Source organism: Penicillium daleae, assembly GCF_028827525.1.
Source record: "Penicillium daleae strain IBT 16125 chromosome Unknown utg000006l_segment0_segment0, whole genome shotgun sequence".
Classification (NCBI taxonomy): Eukaryota; Fungi; Ascomycota; class Eurotiomycetes; order Eurotiales; family Aspergillaceae; genus Penicillium; species Penicillium daleae.
Genome location: NW_026623154.1, coordinates 3358793 through 3381278, shown reverse-complemented (window position 1 = coordinate 3381278; position 22486 = coordinate 3358793). Strand labels below are relative to the sequence as shown.

At 51.2% G+C, this 22486-nt stretch overlaps 7 protein-coding genes across 7 annotated transcripts; 2 read left to right on the top strand and 5 right to left on the bottom strand.

The window, feature by feature from the left end:
• Positions 1-556: 556 nt before the first annotated feature.
• N7458_006908 (WD40 repeat domain-containing protein) lies at positions 557-2289 on the bottom strand (the record flags this gene model as incomplete). Its single annotated transcript, XM_056910290.1, has 6 exons — positions 557-706; positions 789-915; positions 997-1334; positions 1456-1522; positions 1630-1729; positions 1983-2289. 6 exons carry the CDS (start codon positions 2287-2289, stop codon positions 557-559), a joined length of 1089 nt encoding a protein of 362 aa, XP_056765994.1.
• Positions 2290-4045: 1756 nt separating this feature from the next.
• On the bottom strand, positions 4046-11865 carry N7458_006907 (putative polyketide synthase; the record flags this gene model as incomplete). The annotated part of the gene is made up of 2 exons (XM_056910289.1): positions 4046-11176; positions 11233-11865. 2 exons carry the CDS (start codon positions 11863-11865, stop codon positions 4046-4048), a joined length of 7764 nt encoding a protein of 2587 aa, XP_056765993.1.
• Positions 11866-12832: 967 nt separating this feature from the next.
• Positions 12833-13630, bottom strand: N7458_006906 (uncharacterized protein; the record flags this gene model as incomplete). Its single annotated transcript, XM_056910288.1, has 1 exon — positions 12833-13630. One exon carries the CDS (start codon positions 13628-13630, stop codon positions 12833-12835), a length of 798 nt encoding a protein of 265 aa, XP_056765992.1.
• A 705-nt stretch (positions 13631-14335) lies between these two features.
• Positions 14336-15361, top strand: N7458_006905 (isopenicillin N synthase family dioxygenase; the record flags this gene model as incomplete). Its single annotated transcript, XM_056910287.1, has 1 exon — positions 14336-15361. The coding sequence occupies one exon, from the start codon at positions 14336-14338 to the stop codon at positions 15359-15361; it is 1026 nt and encodes a 341-aa protein (XP_056765991.1).
• A 527-nt stretch (positions 15362-15888) lies between these two features.
• On the bottom strand, positions 15889-18513 carry N7458_006904 (uncharacterized protein; the record flags this gene model as incomplete). Its single annotated transcript, XM_056910286.1, has 1 exon — positions 15889-18513. The coding sequence occupies one exon, from the start codon at positions 18511-18513 to the stop codon at positions 15889-15891; it is 2625 nt and encodes an 874-aa protein (XP_056765990.1).
• A 705-nt stretch (positions 18514-19218) lies between these two features.
• N7458_006903 (uncharacterized protein) lies at positions 19219-19962 on the top strand (the record flags this gene model as incomplete). The annotated part of the gene is made up of 1 exon (XM_056910285.1): positions 19219-19962. The coding sequence occupies one exon, from the start codon at positions 19219-19221 to the stop codon at positions 19960-19962; it is 744 nt and encodes a 247-aa protein (XP_056765989.1).
• Positions 19963-20117: 155 nt separating this feature from the next.
• Positions 20118-21545, bottom strand: N7458_006902 (Zn(II)2Cys6 transcription factor domain-containing protein; the record flags this gene model as incomplete). Its single annotated transcript, XM_056910284.1, has 1 exon — positions 20118-21545. One exon carries the CDS (start codon positions 21543-21545, stop codon positions 20118-20120), a length of 1428 nt encoding a protein of 475 aa, XP_056765988.1.
• Between the last annotated feature and the right edge of the window lie 941 nt (positions 21546-22486).

Here is a 22486-nt window from a genome sequence, read left to right as displayed (position 1 = left end):
CTGACAGTGAATCAGTACTATGACTGCTGCTACTTACTTTGACTTTGCGTTTTCTACATGTTGCGCAGCCTTTACTACTGAATGGTGCACTGCCTCCCATTTCTCGGTTGCTCCTCACTTCGGAGCTAGATGCTCCTCTGAAACTAAGAAATATAAGGATATTTCGGACTCAAACAGAATCAATTCATCGCCTCTGTTTCCGGGTGGTCTGTTCAAAAGCTTGACTTTGACAAGACGTTTGATTTGGCCCCCAAATCAAACACACATCAATCACTAGATTGTCACGTGAGGAGTCGCTCACTTACTTTTCCAGTCTAACCTGACGCGGTACTCATAATAATAGTCGCCTGGATCATGTACCTTGTATATCTTGGCTGCAAGAAAGTAGTGGAGCCACTGCTTTAAACGTAGGCTCCAAGTACACCAGTCATGCTCATGTGCGTGCTAAGAAGGACCCAATAAAAAGAGACGAGCTGCACTGCTACCTATTTTTCCTACCACCCTAACTCCCAATGCTACACAAGACAAGCTGCGATTACCCACAGCATGTAGCAGACTAATACGGTTTGAACCGGTCCTTCTGCTTCTTTTCCTTCGGCCGAGAAATCTTTCCAGATCCAGCCGGGTTCTGAACCTCATCGTCGCCATCAACCGGTTTCCATGCCCGCACAAAGCCGTCCTCGCCACAAGTGAAAACGGATTGACTCTGTATTACATTCAGCATTAGTCACGAATAAACACCTGATGCCTGACTTAACGCCAGGCTCCAATGTTCAGCTGAGACATACCTGTTCATCCAAGTAGACCGATCGTACGACCTCGTCGCCGTGGGCGCCGGGTAGACGCCAGAGATTTTCCTGGTCAAACCGCCATGTCGGGGTTGACACGAGCGGGATCAGATCCAACCGTTTGTCACTGCATGCCCAAAGGAAATTCACATCATTAGTATTTCGGCTACATAAGGGCCAGGCGTTATTGGGTTGGCTGTACACATACATCTTATTCCCAGCCGCAATGTACGGCCCCTGCGCGCCGAGACATAACTGCACGACGTACTCGCAACCCAGGCGCTCGCGCACGTCTTCAAAATGCACGGGCTCGGGTTCCTGTGCTGGATCATCGGGGTCGGTGGCCGGGTGCACGGAGAATTGCTCGTCGTGGCTTAGTGCGTAGATGGTGCGTTCCGAGAGGAAGCCAGCATGGTGGACGGAGCCGTGGTTGATGACTTGAACGAGAGCATCGTCTTCGTCTGTGATGGTGGTATCGTAGACGTTGACAAGGCCGTCCGTGCTGCCGGATAGTAAGATGTTGCTGCGAGTCGGGTGGTATTGAAGCTGTGTTACCGGACATTTCAGATTAGTTGGGATTTCTAGCGATAGGGTCGTGACACGGGTATTTTGATTGGGATGTGATATTTCCAATATTCCACAGGAAAGGTGATGGAATAATGTTTACCTCGGTGATATCGTCGTTGTGGCTTTCCACGTATTGCAGCCTAGGTGCCTGTGGAGATCTGATATCCCTGTATGGGGTCGTTAGCAGTGGGAAGTATAAGTTTCAGCGGGGAGATGTTCAATCAACACGACGGGAAATCGATATCCCTGCTGCAACTCCAGGCATACCACTTACCAGAATGCAACCACTGCCTGCGAAGAAAGAAGCTCTGTTCCCGCGACGATCGTGTTGGTCTCTGGGGCGCAAGCCACCGAAAGCACTGGGGCGTGTCTCGCTAGAAACATACAGAATGATCAGCCAATCCGTGTCTAGCAGATAAAGAAACTCTAGTCCCTCCGCCACGCGGTAGAAATTCTCCCACGCCATTCAAGCCATTCCGAGATGCATCACCTCCATAATCGCAGCTGGTACCCGCACATCCCAGGATGTACCAGATACCTCCCAAAAGCCACATCTGAGGCCAGAAGGACAATCGGAGCGAAAAAAAAAAAAAAAAAACACAGATAAGATGATTCAGCCCGACTCACCAGTTTCCATCTCCACAACCGCATTCCCAGCCCGCACATCCCACAGCTTCACCTTCCCCTCCCGACCACCAGTCGCCAAGAGCGGCGACTCTCCCGCAGCATAGCTCCGAAGCGAAGTAACCCCAGCGTCATGGGTCTTCTGGGAGATCACCGAGACACGATCGAGAGTAGCAGCGTCAAAGACACGCAGCGAGTCATCCGAGCTGATAGCCGCAAAGCTTCCAGGAGCTGACGCCGCAATCGTGTAGATGTAGTTCTCCGCCGGCAACGCCAGCGACGACGCGGCGGTTGCTTTCAATGTATGCATCTTGGCGAAAGTTGATCGCGCGATGGACCGCGGCTACTGCGGTTGCGGTCGCTTTAGCTCCTTGCTTCGATGTACAGTCGTAGTGCTTCAAAGTTCAAGGAAGAGCTTCGTGAACTGCGGGTCGTGCCTTTGACTGGTCACCTGTGGCTGATGCGATGGTGGGGGCGTTTTCTCCAGGTTTTCTGGACAGGAGTCTGCAGCGGGAGCGTAGCGAGAGTGTCGATCCCGTTTAAGATTAATTGCTACTGGTTGATCAGGGCGTTGCCTTGTTTCTTTTTGGGTTATCGTGAAGAACTCGTATACTGTGGAGGAATTCGAGCCAAGAAAAATTTCCCCTTTTGGTGACGTGGGGCTCCCCGTCCCGTGCCTTTACTTGCTACAGCATTTACATGGGCGTCTTATACAGTAGACTCTTGATGAACTCGTGTCGTTATTGACATAAACAACAAGCACATAATCCTATTTGAAGGACATGTCAATGGAGAATGTGAAGCTCGACTCGTAGAATCAGAGGAATTAAACCGAAATTCAGGATCGCCGTTCCAGCTCTAGCCGGGCGGATTATTTTGCACGAAAGCGAGAAGTACGATCTACCAAGGACATGAATCGTGTTAACTCCCCTAGAGAGATCTCACCCCAGGCCCCATGACACCGTCAATATTAGGGAGATTATGACGAGTCAGTACCGAATCTCATGTCGGCAGATCGGCCGAGTAGACCCAAGAAGAGAGCAGGCCAAGAACTTGTCAGGCAATTGATACAGTAAAGTGGGGGTTACGAAGAGAGAAGTCTGCAGGTTAGTGTCGACCAAAGCTCGTTGGGACTGCTTGGGGGTAGACCGTCTATTGCAAGGGAGGCAGACCCAAGTCGACCAAAACAGTCGTGAAACGAAGAGGAAAATGACGATGTGGGCGAACTCCCGGGACGACCGGCTAATCAGAGGAAGGTGATCGGGTTCGTCGGGTCTTCATGGCCGTGGAGGCTGGCAGTTTGGGGGTTATTTGAGGGGCGGGGAGGAAGAGGAGGGATTGATTACAGTAGTATGATTAGAAGTATGTTTGGCCTTGGGTTGCACTTTGGCCAAGATGGGGAGATTGTTTTGTACTCCTACTCTGGACGATGGCACTACTGGGCAGGGCACTTATGTAACAAGGAGGCATAATGTGATCGGCAGGTCTGGTTGAAATTTCCGAGGTTTATGACAGGATTCATGATGCACCGAATCTTTCGTACAGTGCGTCTCGAAACCGGTGCATCTTACTATGCTCTTCGAGAGATTCTCTGGCCCCACCGCCAAGAGACACTAGAACATATTAGGAATAGGCCCGGAATATCAATATTCCTCTACCAGTCTCGATACCATGATTTACTTTCATTAAAATACGGCGCCTGGTCTCGTAACTGTATTATTCTAGTATGAAAGAGCATTGAGTCCTCCTTCAACGGTGTAGAGTCTCCTAGAAATTTCGGAAGCCCGATCTGCCTAAGAAGGCCGACGGAATCGGCAAGATGGTTTGTTCTTTTACAATACTACCACATATGGAGGATTGGGTAGACGCTGAATCATCCTGTCATTAATGGTAGCTAACCTGCCACCCCTCAGATCGACATCTATTTTCAGTCATGGCACAAACACTGGAAATCAGATATAAGAGAAAATCTTAATTGAGAAGCTGGACCCAGCAAAAAATAAAAAGCAAGCGAGAGAACTCTAATCAAACAAGCCAATGCCCCTCGACGCCACATAAGAATCCATCTATGGGCTCAGAAATCCCGATTGTTTCCACCTGGCAATATACTTCTTCATAAGATCCTCGTCAATAGGACCCTGGCTCTGCAGCGTCTTGGAATGTTGCAGAGACTTGGTGGTATCTAGAACCAAACCACCACAAGACATCGGAACGAAGTAATGATCAAAGAAATCAATCAGCTGCAACGCAGGATTATCGGTAATACTCCCCCGGAAACGCCGCACCCGATCTACCCACTGAGCAAACGGAACAATACTCTTCTGTCCAAGATCCAACGCGCGAGCCAAGATCGCAATCATCTCCCGCCACGTCTGCCGAGACGGATTATCAATATGATAAATAAGATCCGTCGCAGATTGAGACAGGAGTAGTTCGCCTAGGGTGGCAGCTACATCGTTAACAGGGTACCAGGAGAGGGTACCATCGAGATCGGGAAGAACCTTGAGCACCTGCGACGACTTGATCAGGAACGGCATGTACTCGGAGGGGTTCCAGTAGCCATTGCTAGTCGAGCCGGTAATCTGGGCGATGCGCACCGTCATCGCATGGAACCGGTCTGGGAAGCGATACAATGTCTCGGCCAGAATGCGCTCCGTTGCGAGTTTGGCTTCGGCGTACCCTGTCAAAGGGACAGATTCGACTGTACCAGGTTTCTCGGGGACGAGTGGTGTTCCTGCCCATAGGGGGTAGTTTGCGATCACGGCGCTGGAGGAGATGAACTGGAAGCCGAATTTGAATGGGGCGGGTCGGTGCTGGGTGGCTTCGCGTGCGAGGTCGATGAGACTCCGCGCGATCTTGAATTGAGATTCGTAGGTCCGGATCGGGCGTGTCAGGCTCATTGGCCAGGCGCTATGGACGATGCTGGTCACGTTTTGGATCAAATATTGGTAGTTCTCGGGCGAGAGTCCCAGATTGGGTTTGCTTGTGTCCGTTTCGATCACCTTTAGCTTGGACAGCGACGTCGGGTCGAGTGAGATGCCTCTCATTTGAAGAGAGTTTTGTTGTCGCACTGTCGCCTCGGTCGTGCTCAGTCGATTCAGACATACCACTGTGTGGATGTCTGGACGCTGTGCCAAGAAGGCCACGATATGGGCACCCAGGCTTCCCGTAGCACCGGTAACGAGCACACACTGGCCGGAACTCAAGGACGGCAGCTTGTTAGGGGATACACTATGTGACGGAGCAACAAAGTCTCTTGTGTACTTGTGCACAATGGCGTCAATCATCGCTCGGCGCTCAGAGGTGTCTGGTAACTTGAGCTCAGAGGAGGAAGGCAAAGGAGGTTTTGGTCCACGATCATACCTGGGCCCCGACGCATGGGCGATAATCAAACGCTGAATGCGTGCCTCGGGAAGGTCTCCTTCAGTCCAGTCGACATGGCCGTAACCCACCGAATGCAGTACCTTCTCCCAATAGGTAGCTGGCTGGAGGACGTAGTCTCGCCCGTCCTCAAACAGCCACCATCCTTCCAACAATCCGAAGATGAAATCGCACCACGGCACTTGCTCCGTCATCTCCAACATAATGAGAGCACCATCAGGTCGCAAGATGCGATGCAGATTCTTCAACGAGATGGACAGGTTCCGCGTCGCATGGATACAGTTGGTGGCCAAAATGATATGCTGGCTCCGTAAGAGTTTGGCATCTGGCTCAGTTTCCATGTTCAGAGCTTTGAATTCCATGAACGGGTACTGCTTGAAGCGCTTGCGAGCAGCCGCGATGAGCGATCCTGAAATGTCCGTCATGATGTATTTCACGGGGACCCCTAACTTGGCGAGCAATGGTACAAGTCTGCTTGTTGTCCCGCCAGTGCCCCCACCAACCTCGAGAATGCAGATGGGCTGTCCGTCTTTGGGAAGTTGACCAAGAAGCTGTTCGAGGAATTGCTCAAGCTGTTTGATCCAAACTGTGTTGACAGGGGAGTTTGAATACATATCTGCAGCAATTTCTCGGCTTTCAGGGGTACCAAAGATGAGCTGCAGACCATCTTCTTTAGCCGTGATGAGATTTGCAAATTTCTGGCCCACCAATGATGCGAGCTTGTGCTCAGCAGCATGAACGGGTTCATCCTGCAACAGCTTGCTGAGCAATGTCTCCGCAGATGCAGTCGGCGGTGCAACCGCCGTGCGTGTGATAGTCGAGCCGTTAATGTCTACCAAACGAGCGTCCTTTTCCAGTAGCCCATAGACGATCATGTTCATGAACTTCTCGTGCTTGGGGTGGTATGGGACGCGTTTAAGCACTTGACCCGGCACTGCAGACCGGATTGGGCAACCGAGTTGTTCGAAGGCATTCACAATAAACACAATGCAGAGCTCTGTGGACCGCGGCATGACCTGCTTGGAATAGCTTCCCAGTTGGCCCTTGACAATGGCATCATCAATGGCCCACTTGATCTCACGGAATGCATCGACAACTGTTGATGCAGGCAGAATAGTGCTGCCATCTGTTTTATCAACGCCGATGATACCGTTGGCGCCATTGACATGTGAGGTGGGCTCATTCGATTCCAAAAGTATGTATGCTTCTGTGTCGACTGAAGAGTTGCCCTCAGAGCTGACGCCGCTTTCCTCGTCGTCAAAGCCCAAGGTAGACCGGATGCACGATACCAGGCTGGCAAAGTCGGTCAGCTCCATAAGCTGATCGTTTTGAAGAGTGCATTTGAATGCAGCGTCAATTTCTCGGACCAGTTCCATGGCCATAAGAGAATCGATTCCAAGTTCAATGAGATCAGAGTCATCTTCTATCTCTTCCGGCTCCAATCCAGAAAGATTAGAGACAATCTCACAAGTCTTTGCAGAGACGTCTGGTCCAGGTGGCATCACGACTTTTTTCACAGTCTTTTTATCTTGGAACGAATCCAAGCGATGGGGAGCGGAGCTAACCGTCGTTGTAGGAATGGGAGCGTGGACAGGCGTAGAAGTTGACGAGACTGCAACGGTGGACAAGTGAGATTCTTGCTGAGCGCCCCGAGTCAACAGATTGCGCATTGATTCCATGGGCACAATCCGAGAAGAAATGCCTAGGATCGCCTCGGCCAATGATCCATCACGAGTGTCGAAAGCGAAGACGTCACTGACATACTTATGCTCAGACTCGTGGTGATGCACAGCGAATACTTCCCAAGCATCAGGAGCTGAAGACATGCTATGGAGTTTGGGGTTGCGCATCCATCTGGAAATGCCGTCGCAGATGTAGACACCTCTTTTAGACAGGTCAGATGAATCTGTCATGAGATTAATGTAAATGCTGGCGACCTGACAGAAACACTCCGTCAAAATTGGGTCCATCCAGGCCTCCCCAGCATATGCCTTTGAGACATAGCCTGCCGACTCATCCTCCTTTCCCACTATCTTGGTTACGCAACGGAACAACTCCGTATAGTTGACCACTTGCTCGAACGCTCGATAGATATTTCGGCCCTGAAGCACGTCGTCTGCACCGTTCCCTTGGAGAAGACTAGCACACCGTTTCTTGCCACTCAGACGCGACAAGCGCTCAAAGTTCTCCTTGAGCGTAGGGTCACTGACCGGCAGGAAAACAATATTTCCAGAGCTGAAGTCGGTTACGTTACCCCCGGAGTCAGTAGCGTAAAGTCTCCATCCCCAGACAAGACGTGTATCATCTTTGGCAACAACATCAACATACAAGTCCCTGGAATCATGGGCAATGAGGACATTGTGATAAGACACTCCCTGGATCTCCGGTTGGAATTGGTACGTCTTGAAGTCAGGTTGCAGATTCATCATTGCGTCGAGTGAAATTTCAATCTGAAGCATGCCAGGTGTTATGGCAGTGGTATTCAGAGCAACATTCGCGGATGTCGGCTGCTGGAACCTGTCGCAGGTTGTATTCACTCGGAATCGGGCAGACTGCTTTGCCTCATCTTCATAACCGATGAAGGTTGTTAGACCCTTGGGTGGCTCTCGAGGTTGCACAGTTTCGCTGATAGAGGCTTTGGCTTCAGGAACCTCCTTCAAGTCCATCCAATGTCTCGCCTTTTGGAACTGGTAAGGAGGGAGTATCACGGGTGTGTAATTGGTCGCCTCCTTCGAATGATGTGCCCAAAATGACACATTCAGGCCTTCCTTCCACAGCTTCGTCGTTGCTTCAGCCAAAAATGGGAGGGATTCTTCACTGGTGACGTGGACAGACTGGAAATGGTGGGGAGAGCTTGAATTTCCCAGTGCCCGGCTGATCATTGCAGTAATCGTAGAATTTGATCCAGCTTCAAGCCAGATTGCAGCCGGGTAATCCTCAGCAAGTCGTTGGACTGCATGGTTGAAATAGACCGGGTTTCTCAAGTGCTGGGCAATGAAATGGGACCCACGGTTTGAGCTAGATCTTGTCTCAGTCGCTGCTTCAACTTGAATAATTGGCTCATTGAAATGGATTTCGCGACCTAGTCCTTCCAGATCACTCATCAACGGATCGACTTTGGTAGAATGGAAGGCATTGGTCACATTCAGCTTCTTGAGCTTCATGCCAGAGAAGATCGGGCTGCTCCGTGCGAGTTCCTCGATTAATTGAACAGATTCCGTTGAGCCCGCGAGGGTGAAGGATCTGGGACCATTATAACAGGCAATGGAGACATCCGCCTTGTCCGAACTGGACAGCAATGCTGTCACATCAGCAAGGTCCGCCTCCACGGCGAGCATGGATCCCTTGTCAGAACCCCACTTATCGCGAATCAGACGTGCCCGACCGGAAATCAGCCTGAGGGCGTCAGTCAAAGAATAGGTACCGGCAATGCAGAGAGCTGTCAACTCGCCAAAGCTATGGCCAATCACTGCGGTCACTTTGGCTCCGGAGTCAATCCACGCTCTCGCACAGGAGTACTGCGTCGCGAAGAGTGCAGTCTGTAACTCCACCGTGTCTATGATTGGAGACCTTTGGAAAACACCAGGGTAGATGCTGCCGAGGCCTAGTGAGAGACATATATCGTTGCACTGGTCCAGGTAGCTTCTCAAAACGGCGACTTGATCGTAGACATCCTTTCCTAGACCGACATAGGTGGAGATCTGGCCGCCAAAGCAAAGAATGACCGGACGAGGAGGGGGCACTTCAATTTCCGCGATGCTCCTATCCCCTTGTTCAAAGGCCAGAAGCTTCTCCTCCAACTCGGTGCGAGAGGCAGCATTGAGTATTAAACCTTTAGGCAGAGTGCGATTTGACTGGCGGGAAAGTTGAAATGACAAGTTGCGCGCCGTCAAGTCCTTAGCAGAGCCGGCATTGTCCTGAATGAAACACCTGAATTTGGTAACATATGCTCGAAGACTTTGTGAGTCAACTCCGCAAAACCAAAAGGGAAAGCTTGTAGCAGACGTGGATATCAGCGAGGAATTCGAAGTCAAAGAGCGGGGCTTCGGTGCCTGTGTGACGATCATTGACGCGTTAGAGCCTGAGGCACCGTAGTTATTGATAAGAGCAGCCCGGAAGTCGACATTCCAAGGCGTTAGATGCGTCGCAATATCTATCATGTCTCGACGACCAGCCTTCAGGGCAGGGCTTATAGACGTGAAGCTAGCCTGTGGGGGTATGAAGCCCTCGTTGATCATGAGCAGGATCTTCACCAAGGATACAATACCCGACGCAAATTCGGTGTGACCAAGTAGACCCTTCACAGACATCAAGGAGAGTGTGTCCGAGCGGACTGAGCCCCCCAACACCCTTCTAACAGCATCATACTCCGCGGGGTCACCCACTGGAGTCCCCGTTCCATGGGCTTCGACTACAGAAATAGCCTGTGGCTCAAGCCGCGCCTGTTTCACCACGTCCCGGAAAAGCTCTGCCAGTGATAGCGAATTAGGCACTGTGATTGCTGTGCAGTTCTGGTTCTGGTACACCTTCGTGCTCGCTATCACCCCAAGCACCTGGTCTCCATCTGCAATAGCGGAGGAAAGCCGTTTGAGGAAGACAACGCCAGCGCCCTCTCCTCTGCAATATCCGTCCCCCCTTGCATCAAACGGCTTGCACTGTCCAGTCGGGCTCAAAAAGGAGGCACCAGCCAGGTTTTGGAACCATTCAGGACTGGTGAGGACATTGACTCCGCCCGCCAGTGCGCTAGTGCATTCGCCATGGAGAATAGCGCGGCACGCTTGGTGAATAGCGACGCCGGATGAGGAACAGGCGGTATCAATTGTCAAGCTTGGACCTGTCCAGCCGAAATAGTGACTGACTTTCCCGGCAGCGAAACTTCGGAGGTTGCCCGTGGCCGAATAAGCGTTTGCTGGGTGGCAGGCAATGTTATGTTCGTAGTCATTGTTTCCGATTCCAATATAACATCCGATGTGCTTGCTAGGATCGGAAACTCCAAAATACCCAGACTGTTCGATGGCCTGATATGCAAGTTGCAATACCAATCGATGTTGGGGGTCAGTGGACGACATCTCGCGCGCGCTTTTCCTGAAGAATTTGTGGTCGAAGGTGTCATAGTCTCGTAAAAAATTACCGTACCATTTGCGATCCTTCTCGAACTCCCTGAACGCCGTTTTCATACTGAAGCGCTCCAATGGGACTTCAGTGTGCTGTGACTGGCCGCTGGTCAAGATTCTCCAATACTCCTCGAGGTCTTCCGCTCCAGGAACATGACAAGCCATCCCAATCACAGCGATCTGATCGTCTGGTAGACTATCGAGGGGCGTTGCAGGAGTTGGACGGAGAAGTGCACTCGGTAGGGAAGAGATCGACATATCAATGTCAGAGATATGAATCAGTTGAGAACCTAGCTTCCTTGTCATTGTCGGTGGCACGCATCGTTCTGGACCAAAGCAGACAAAAGTCGCACCACCTGCGTCAATGTGTGATGAATGAACGAGGCTGAACAATCTCAACCATTCGGAGGGTTTGAGCAAAATCTCTTGCAATGCAATCTCATGCAGACGGCCTCCAGTGCTCAGCCTGCTTGGCAGCACCATCTCAGATGCATCGGGGAACTGAAACCAGGGGTTACGGTCGCAAAGGGCGATGAGTTGCTTTGCATCTTCACTATGTTTTGGCCAGTGGAACCGACCAGAAAGTGCAACTTCAGTAATATGCGCACCAGATAACTTGAGTTGTGCAACCAGAGCAGGAGCTGCTTCCTTGGGGGCAGTCACTGTGGCCCTCTTTTCATCAACGAAAACAGAGATGTACGCCTTTTCACGTCTCGTTAATCAGTAGTTCCATGTCAAGTGGTCTGGGCTTGATTTACCTCTGGGAATTTTGCCAACACTTCATCCACGCTGGCGCGAGACTCCAATGCATTCCATGACATTGAGAAGGACATGGCGGTCCCTCCTGTGTCCGGTGATGCCTCCTCTGCGTCCACGAGCGCACCAACAAGTATCGATAATCGCACTGCCACGGCACCATATTGCTGAGCCTTGGCTAGGCTGGAGGCACAGCTCACAGCAAAGGCGCTTAGGATACCGGTACATAGCCCGAGGCTCTCCGAAGCCTCCATAGCGGATGGGGGTAGCTCGTCGGTATCCGCAAGACCCGGAAACGCAGACCTCACAAAGGCGAGATACTGGGTCAATTGAACAATTACCACCAGGGGCGAGAGCAGGATATTGGGTAGGGGAAACAGAGAGTCTGGCAGGCTTCCCGTCTGCAAGGCCCGATGCAACTCTCGCAATAGTCGTTCACCCTCCACATGTTGCAGTTTTGGCACCTGCTTGACGAGACTCTCCCAAGCATCGGGCAGGTCAGATAAGGCATCCAATGCCCAGCGGCCGTATAAATGGCTGTGGAGCATTGCAAAGAGCTTGGTATCAAAACCCAATGCCTGAGGTCCGAACAAAAACACCTTGGGGCCCATCCGGGGGCCAGGCTGCGACGTCATGTTGCAAGTCACGTTGAAGTTGACTTGTTTACCACTCAGAAACGAACGGTTGAAGGTCAGGTGCTCAGTCGATGGAATATGGAAATCAATTCATGGGTTGATACAGGCTAAGTCGGGCTATTGAGCCATCCTTATTGACAACTTCCTCTTGAAGCATACCTGTGTAATCTATCCACAGTCGGGCATTTTTGGATGCCACGTGGGTAGGAATGTCCTGCATGAAAATAAGAAGTACTAAGCCCCACCGCATTATTGTATGCATCGCTGCGATGGAGCTTTGTCTGCCGATTGAGTTGCATTTGAAAATCAACTTCAGCATCCTAAATCGTCCTAGGCTAGGCCCAGGGGCGGGGCTGAATAAAGGCCCCGAGCAAAAGAATCCGAGCGTGACAGTCACTAGCTAGCCCCCCCCCCCCCCCCCCACGCCCCACCCTCACGAGGCTGATGTAATTAGAACAATTGTACGGAGTACCTGCAGCCAGTTAAGATCCGTTGCTGTCGCCCACCGCCAGGCTGTGTTTTAGCGTCGGTCAATTTCATATACGATTGAAATTGGACGGCTCCAACGGTGACCTGCGAACCTTGGATGTGGTGGATACGCATTCTCAAGTGGGGGCTGGCAGAGTTATTATTATTCAGTGGCTGGTACTTGGCCCGAACTTCAGGCTCCAGTTCGTCATGAAACAGGACTGGGCTCAGTCCATCAGTTAGTCAGGTTGCTATCGACGACCTATTAGTTAACATATTGTTTGTTGACGAAACCAATACACGAGAAATGGCAAGTCGCGTGTCAAGCCTAAGGAGTGATCCCATGGGCCACAGCCAATCAAAAGTGAGATACACGGGATCGACACTGGTCATTCACCTGCCCGGGTATAGAATTTATACAAACTAGCAGGAAGTAAAGAGCACAAAATCTATTATCTGGTAACAACTTGGACCTCTAAAACACCAGACAAATATGATACTAAGCAACGCCCGTCTCCTTTGCAAGCTCGCGGATCTGATGCACGACAAGTGATACATCCTTTAGCTTGAGAGGTACCCGATGATCCCCATCCCATTCTATCAACCTCCGGCTTTGTGGAGTGCAAAAATCCTCAAACAGTTTTCGGTGATGATCCAGTCCCTTGTCTCGCAATCCATGGACATGGAGCGTAGGAATCCGCAATACATGACCCTTGCCATAAAATAATTCTCGCTCACGGTGTCTGAGATCGGTGATTTGCGAGGCGTCCGGTAGTGGCGGATTCAATGTCAGGTCGGGATCCATTGATATGAAAGGTGCCTGCCCTGCCAGGAGAATCCCGAAACGAAAGTTGATTCCCGCCGGGCGGGTGCCGAAGAGCTCTTCCCAGCTTTGTTGTCGGTAGAGGAGGCTGGCAGAGACTTTGGCGCCCTGGCTGAAGCCCAAGAGGGCAATCCACTCGCCAGTAGCTCCAGCGAGATCATCTTGACGCATTGTTTTTTTTAGCCACGTATCAATCCCTTGGACCACATCTTCTGGTGGGATCACTGGATGCTCTGGTCGCCATCGAAGCCACCGCCGGAAAGGACCCCATTGACTGTAAACTGATAGAACGTCTGATCCAGCCTGCGACGCAAATGGTGCTTGGGCGAATACAAGACGATATTCCGACTTCAGTTGAGCAATAAGTCCTCGGCATTGAGCCCGGAAAATTCGCGCATTGGTGCCACCACCATGAAGACATAGTATCCGTGGCAGATGGATGGTTGAATCGTCGAGAGCGCGTGTTGTGTTCATTCTGCGCAATACTTTCCCTCAAGATAGCAGAGGATGAAGGAAAGTTGAATCTAAGGACCTCCGTTACGCACAACGTGCGCAATTCGGTGGTAGCTTTAAGATTAAGTCGATGTCTTCAGAGTCAAAATGCTCAGGATAGCGGAAACACGATCGAGCAATACGAGATAATCTTATGTTAAGTCTAGTGCGTTCCTGATCGTTTATTTCTATTGAGTATACTAGCCCGTTTATGATCGGCAGCTGATAACATGGGCTAGATTTCCCAAAAAAAAATTAAATTAAATTAAATAGAAAAAAGGGTCTTTCGTTTGACTCGATTGCTATCACAAAAAACATCTCAATCAAAGGACATTGCACGTGGCCTTGTTTGCATATCCGGCGACTTTGTCCTGCAGCAAAAGCAGCCGAGCCGGCATGCATGCAGGATCCTAGCGCTCCCACCACATGGCTACCACATGGGCATAGCGCTTACACCCCTCTCCCATCTTCCATGCAATCAAAAAATGGCCTGGTTGGGTCATCCAATTGCCGGTGTACTCTTTTCCGTCCAAGAGTCCTTGGCTAGATTCGCAATAAACAGGGAGAAAGACATGCTGCCGTATCGAAATAATTCTATTCCACAACATCTGTGCCCATTTTAGACATTCCGAATCAAAATTAAAGCCACCTTGAGGACCGAAGTCGGTTTATCATCTGTGAGAGAAAATGCCTGCTCTGACCAAGCCATCGTTCTACCTTCCACTGGTGGATATCACCCCTTTCCTGGAAGATCCTCAGGGGGCTGCCGCCCAGGAAGTCATCGACTCGGTGCGCACAGCATGCAAGTCAACTGGCTTCTTCCAAATCAAGGGCCACAAGGTCCCTCTCAGACTGCAAAAATCAGTCTTTGAGGCTTCCGCTCGATTCTTCGCCCTTCCACTGAAGAACAAGCTTGAGCTTGACAGCCGGAAGACCGTTGGATTCCGGGGCTACGATGTGATGGAGACTCAATCATATGAGCTCGAGTTTGGAGCCGTTCAGGAGAGCGATGCGCTGCGAGACCACAAAGAAGGCTTCTTCACCTCAACCGATCTGCCTCCTGACCATCCCCATGTGGTGAACGGCCGCTTCCTGCAAGGCCCCAACGTCTGGCCAAAACCCGAGCAGCTCGCGCCCGAGGATTTTCAGGCCGTTCTAGAAGAGTATTTTGCGGAGATGCAGCGCCTATCTCATGTGGTTCTGTCGCTTCTCGCAGCAACACTGCCCTATGGACCCCGTGTATTCGACAAACTTGAGACTAATGACCCCATGTCTCTGCTTCGGCTTCTCCATTATCCGCGGGGCTTGGAGAAAGAGGTTGGAAAGAAGCTCCAGCTAGGTGCTGGTGAGCACACTGATTTTGGTACCTTCACACTCCTATTGCAGGACGAGTGTCCCGGTCTTGAAGTTCAAGACAGCGTGACAGACGAGTGGCACGGAGTCCCCCCTCAAGAGGACGTGTACATTGTTAACGTGGCCGACATCCTTTCCACCATGACAGAAGGGGAGTACAAGAGCAGCGTGCACCGCGTATGGAATAGAAAGAGCGATGACCGGTACAGTGTGGTGTTCTTCTACGATGGCAACCTGGACTACAAGGTGAAACCTCTCGGAAGCTCCGAGCAGGACGAAAATGAGGAAATTGATGCGCCTACCATTGAAGAACATGTGCGATCGCGCCTGACGGCGAGCTACGGTATTGAAAAGAAATGATCGAGACTGGCATCGATACCTGCAAGGAGCCTTGGGGGAGCACACGTTCGTGGCACATTAAAGACTCCAGATTCTATGTATCTAGCAATGTAACATCGAGATATCAGGTTGCCGTAGCCCATCTCATCCTGTAGTTCTTGAATGCAACTCTAGAGTTGATCTATCATAGTAACATTCAATAAGATACCAATTTACTGCTCACGATGGTCAACATAGAACTTATTCCCACTTAGCAAGACGAATGTGACTTTATTCGACCGCCCTTGAAGATTAAATCAGTGGCCCACGCGGGCTTGTAGCATCTATAGCGAGGCATACCTCTCGCAGAGGTTCCACAGAAAGATCAATTGGGCTACACCCAGAGAATGAGATGTGCACGAAGGTTCCATGCTTCTATGTGGAAATAACCCTGCTCCAGTATGGGAACGTTCAAAGCAAATGCCTTGATTTCCACTCTCCCTAATCAAACAAGCACACAAAGAAGACCAAATATTGCCGCCAGTCTAAGAGACTTTCAAAGAATAGTCTCACTCCCCAATCAGGATAGGCTTGCGCTTTTCACTGAACGCGTCAAGGGCAGCCTCTCGATCCTTCGTCTTCAGAACAGACTCGTAGGCAGCGTTCTCAACCGCCTCACAGCTGTACGAAAGCGCGGTAATTGCAGCCCGAATAGCAATGGGTCCCGCATCGGCAATCTGTTCAGCCAATTGGATACTGGAAACCAAGGCTCGCTTCGACAACGCTGGCGTATCCTCCCGGAGGTCTGCTCTAACAAGACGGTTGCACAGTCCCATCGTCGCAGCCTCATCTGCTGGCACCCCGCGGCCCGTCAAGATCATATCCAGAGCATTCGACATGCCCACAATATTGGGGAGGCGGTAGGTGCCACCAGCACCGGGGATGATAGCTAGCCGAGTCTCAGGTAATGCAACCACCGCGTCAGAGGAGAAGACACGCAGATGGCAGCATAGCGCAAGCTCCAGTCCACCCCCGAGCGCCCGGCCCGAAATGCAGGCAATAGTGGGGATAGGCAGGGAAGCTAGGCGTGAGAACAAGCCCCGGAGGCTAGTCAAAAAGGCTTGTGTCTCTGTCAAGCTCATATTTTTGCGTTCTCTCAGGTCCGCTCCGGCGCAGAAGATTCCGTCCACTGCACTCGCAATAATCAAGGCGCGTGTGCCGCCCGTGTGGCGCTCGTGATGGATCTCTTCAATCTCGCGACTCAATTCGCGCACCATTTGCACTGAGAGGGCGTTCTTCGCCGCAGGTCGGTTCAATTGGATAATCTTGATGGTACCAACATGGGGCGCGTCAACCCGGTTCGAGATCAATGTCGAGGGCGTCGTTACGTCACCCGTGGGGACAAGATGCCAGTCTTTAAGGATAGTTGTGAGGGACTGTACCTCGGAAGCGGTGGACTCCGTGGTAATAGATTCAACCTCGGTAGTAGGGACCGCGACGGTGACAGGTTCAACTGAAGGAGTCTTGATGGTGATGCGTTCGTCCACTGGAGAGGTAGTCTCAGTGCCGACAGGATGAACATCAGTAGTAGTGATATCAATGGTGACAGGTTCAACATCTGAACTTGTCTTTATGGTGATGGGTTCCACCTCTGCAGCGCTGACTCCAATAGTGACAGGCTCAATATCTGGAGCTGACTTGACGGTGATGACCGGAGAAGTGTTCTCGATGGAGACCACATCTTCTTCTCCTGAAGTTATTGGAGGCGGCGGCAAGGGAGCGACAACCTCCTCATGAGGGGCTCCAATGGTATCCGCGTCATTTGTGAAGCGACTAAAGTACTTGTCCTCCAGGAGACACTTGATCGTGCTCTCTTGCTCAGTCACCATGAACTCACAACTCCCATCCGGGACCCGGGGCAGCACAATAACAGCACCAGCCTGGGTTCCTCTGGCCGGTAAACGAACAGCTTTAATATGACCGTCACCAAAGACAGGGCCGAAGTTCATGCCGTGAAGGTCCATCTTGAACAGACTGGTCAGAATAATGCCCGATGTAGACATAGCCTCCAGAATATTCAAGCGGGTGTGAGTGTCAAGCGCCGTTCGTTCCGCATATCCTACTAAGTCGCCGAATTTCTCGGCCGTCACAGCCTTGATATCAGCGCGCAGAGCTCGAGCAGCGGCGCCTAGCCCGCTCTCAAAGTCTGCCAGGTCAGACAACGGCACTGATGACTTGGTCATGTAAATGACATTTCCAAAGTACGGCATGGGAATCTTGAGGTGTGCACGGCAATCCACAGGCTGTGCTACATATGTTTCTGCATCGCCGTTCAAGATTCCGGCCCGGTGGCGGGCTAGCATGATGCTGCGCCAGATAAAGGCAGAAATGGCATCGTTGGTGGAAAACCATTCATCAGGACCGCTAACAGTGGCAGAGAGACAGTCCTTGAGATCGGTCAGAGCCTTGACGCTGATGCAGAAGGTCCGGCACGAGTTCTCCACGTTGTGGATTTGGGCATGTGCGTTGGCCGGATCCGAAGTCCATGCCGCATGATTTTCGATGGATCCAGGTACCCCATGACCGGATACTAGCTTTGTGCGATCTGAGCGATATACATCGGGTCTTGGTTCCAGTGGATAATGCGTCTCGCCTGACTGTGCCTTGCTGAGTTCGTTGGCGAAAGTCTTGATCACTTCAGTCACCCCCCGACCATCTGCCGCGTTGTGAATGATAGATACAACGAGCAGCAAGCCACCTTCAATGAAGTTGGCCTGGAAGCGGCATACATCCACTCGCTCCTCTTTGAAGTACCCGACCTCTGGGAGCGGGCACAGCTGCTCAGTGTTCAACAGGTGTTGCGAGAAGTTGGCCTTGGCGAGATCTGAAAAACTGAGCTCTTCTGACAGGTCCTTTACAATGAGCTGGGCGCCGCCTTCGGGGATGATATTGCGGAGCCATGGGCGTCCTCCTTGATGCGATGAGAAGGGGACTACAGATCCTGCCAACAAGGGAAGCCGCTGGACCGTGTGATGGAATGCAATATGCAGGTAATCCACCACCTGTTGCTTGTCCGTAGCATCTGGGAGCGAAAAGCACAGGATTCGCTTCGAATGCGTTGGTGGGAGAATACGATCCCAATGGGAGATCTCTACCTCGAACGGAGGACACTCGACGGTAAAGGACCGTTCCATCTTTGGCTAGCGTGGAAGCGTGAATGTAGGAGCTTTTTTCAGATAAGGACTATTTCAAAATTCGAAGCCTTTGAGACACCCTCGTAGGATGATTTGAGGGAAACATCGATCCGATAATAAATGCTTGCATAGAGATAGCAGGCTGGAAACCGAGCCCCTTCATCATCACCATCACCATACCTCCAATCGGCCCCATAACTCACAATCCGTGGTGGTTGAATGGAAGCCGATATTTAGAAACAGATTAGTACACGCCATCCACCAGTCACATTGCATCACATTGTCGCTGAAGTCGAAGTTCACCAGGGTATCGAATCCTTCCGGGGACATAATTTCGACTAGACTGGCTAATCGGCTCCTTTTTCTCACTTTATTTATTTACTCATTTGATTATTTTCTTCATGGTTTTATTTGGGCTATTTTCATTTTTTTAAAGTTTTCCCCACGCCACTCAAACCAACCATCCATTCAGGCCACCAATAGTAGGCGGTATAAAAGAGGGGTATTTCAATGTCAGCAACGTGTACTCCGTAGGATGCAACAACAATGCAGAAACGACCTCGGGACGTCACAATCCTTCAAGGCTAGCAATCAAAATAATGCAGGGCCGCTAAAGAGGCTGAAGATTGGCGTTCAAATCCTGCTGATGCATGCATGCAAGAGGATGACACCATAAGACGATTGCGGAAGGCCCCGAGAGGCGTTATGCAGCAAATGAACTTTTTTTCAGACCACGAGGGAAGCTCGCGCACCTTTTTTGCTGACACCCCGCGCAATGCCCTCAAGGCATCCGAACCTGAAATCATGGCTGCTCCAACCTCCCAATGTCTATGTGTTGCAGCGGTGGCTCGCGCCTGGGAGCGCATCGAAAGCATGGTCGATATCACTCTTGATGTGATCATCGCTGTGAGTGCACAAACCATTCAGTTCTCCCAGCAGTCGCACAAATGCCAGCTACACAACCGAACATCGGCAGGGGAAGCACATGACACCTTCATTCACATCTATGGGAGGCTGGTCACCTTCCTTGAAAGGGCCATAACTACGTATGCTACAAACTCGCCACCTCCTCTGCCCACACCACCGACTTTTCACAGAACTAGTCAGCGAAACTTGCCCTCTTCGCTAGATGATCGGGTTCTTGAATCAGATTTGCTGGATTTTGGTACACATCGATCCCTACAAGAACAACGCAGCCCAGCCGCCGTTGTCTGTCGACCATCAAAAATGGCATTGGGCCAATATGAAATGGACGAGCAGCAGAGCCAGTATTTGGCTCTTGATATTATTTGCCGGACTCTCCGCAATCTGGTCACCGTCCTGCAAGAGATGGGGGGTCGGGAGAACGCGGAGATTAGAAAAGTAGACGCGCGATTGCTGACCATACTTGTGCAAGTCAGGCGGCTGTTGGAAAATACGTCGGCTATTCTCTATACCTTAGAAAGCTAGGTCTCATATCGTGTATAGAATGAAGTGATTTCTACTTGCTTTCAGCGGTCGTCTAGTGGAATAACGGTTCGGAAGCGATCCATCCACATTCTAAAACAGCCTAATACATGAATAGTACAGGAAAAGAAAGACAGGAGACAGAGAGAGAAATAAATCTAGTCAGTGAGAGTAATAAACCCGATGAAATGCTCTAATCTTCGCAACTGATCTCTTAGTAACTCTTGCGTGACTTTGACACTCGCAGCGTCCCCCTCTGCTCTGCCCAGCAACTGGCTCAATTGCTGCACCACCCCCAGCTGTCGCTCTAAGTACAGGCGAACCAGTCGTCGTGAAAAGGCCAACTTCACCGTCTCATCCAGCTGGATGTTCCCCACGGTCAGATGACCTGTCGTGTACGGTAGAGGGTTGCGCGACCTGCCTCGATCGACGGGGCTTCTGTCATCCAGGGCGATGCTGGAGACCACTCTCAACTCTTCTCGGCTCATGCTGCTCCCCGAATCGCCATCGGTGGATCCACAGCTCCGCTCAAACAAACCGAGGAGGTTGATGCTCACCATGGTAATCAACATCAGCGTCAGGGCCGCCCCGGAACTCACTAGACAGCATGGGCAGCGCAAGACCGTTTCGCGTACCTTGCGCACTCGCTTGTCAAGGTTGAGAAGCACGTCAAGGGGGATGCCCGAGTTTTTTCGTTGAAATTCATTAATGTCGTTAAGTAGGTTGATCAGGTCTGGGTAACATTGAAACGTGCATCGGGCGCTGGATGCAAGGAATAGATTGAACCCACGGGCCTCGGTGACTGGGGAGGAGGCAGATGAGGAAGAAGAAGAGAAGGCCGTGAAGGCATTCAGGGGTTTGGGCAGCACGGGTCCGGTCCCGAGAGAGTTTCCCGCAGCAAAGGGAACTTCTGAGCGGATTCCGAACAATCCACGTTCAGTCTGAGGAGTGGGAAGCGGCGTGATAGGGGATGCACGGCTACTTAACGACGAAGGGCTCAGGTACCCGGCGAGATCATCCTGGTCGGGGTCAGGATCTACCTGGTCCATCTGGGAGCCTGCAAAGGCTAACTCATGGTTTGCCGGGGGCAGTATTGGCGCGGGTGCATCAAAAAGCCCCTCCAAGCCGGGCCAGTCGGCCCCTTCTAACCCATAGTCCAAACGGTTGAAGTTGGCCGTTAGCTCTGGATTGGACCAGCTCTGGTGTGGTACCAAGACTGACTCCTCAGCATGCAAGACCGGGTTCGTTGAATGGAGGAGATTGTCTACCCAGGATCTGGTCTCAACGCCGAGCGATGGGAGGGAAATTTGTCGTGGGTGGGGTCTTCTACCCTTCCGGGCCGTCCCCCCTGCCGTCCGTTGCTGCAGCTGGTCCGGGGGAAGTAGATTCTTGGTGGAGGGTCGGCCAATCTTGCGGTATGGACTATATACACACCGGCGATCTTGCTGGAGGCACCGAGCGCATGACGGTTTGGCTTGGCTACACTTGATCTTGGCCTTGAGGCACGTATCGCACGACGAGTGGAACTTGAACTCGGGCGGGGGATCCCTGCGAGGCTTCGGGACAGACTCTGGCTGGAGAAGCATGGTTCCAATGGGGGTTTGAACAAATTGAAATGAGGGTTCTCTTTTTCAATCATGTCCAGGGCAGAAGAGTGATAATGCAGGCCATTAAGAAGGAACGCGGGTGGGCAGATAGATAGATAGCAACAGTACAACTGCATGCAGCACGGGATAATACGATGTTTAGACCAAACTAACTAGTTAGTTAGTTAACTAACAAAAATTACTCAGCAGATTTTGTAGGAAAACAGGGCAAATTCAGGCAGAGTTGGGTGACGACGGGCGGGGGATCCCTGCGAGGCTTCGGGACAGACTCTGGCTAGAGAAGCATGGTTGTAATGGGGGTTTGAACAAATCGAAATGAGGGTTCTCTTTTTCAATCATGTCCAGGGCAGAAGAGTGATAATGCAGGCCATTAAGAAGGAACGCGGGTGGGCAGATAGATAGATAGCAACAGTACCCCCCTCTTCGCTACCTTGCCACGAACACGAACACCCTAATATAGTACGCATAGTGGCTGCTTCACCAGGTATTAGTGCGAAGACCCCCTTATTCCCTTTGTGGTCGAGGGATTATTTCGAGGGATTATTTCGAGGGATTATTTCGCGATAATAAATCACCCAACTCCCTCCAGGCACTATCTAAGCTTACGTAGCGTATTTCCCAAGCGAGCGGCGCACCCCAGAACACCATATTAACTGCTATTTTTATTCTCGTATAGCTCAACAACCATTGATTACTGTTAGAACCACCAGGGGGGTCCTTCGTTATATGGGATGTAGGGTACAGTGGTATTTCATAAGTCGTCGGCCGCGCCAAGACTTTTCTGCCAGCTTCAAGAAACCTCGCAAATAATTGCCAAAATCGCCTATATTCACAGGGTATTTAGTGTACCACCCCTCTGCATCAATAATTGCCTGTACTCTGTGTGGCATAGTCGCTGAAAGGTGCACAAGAATATCTAA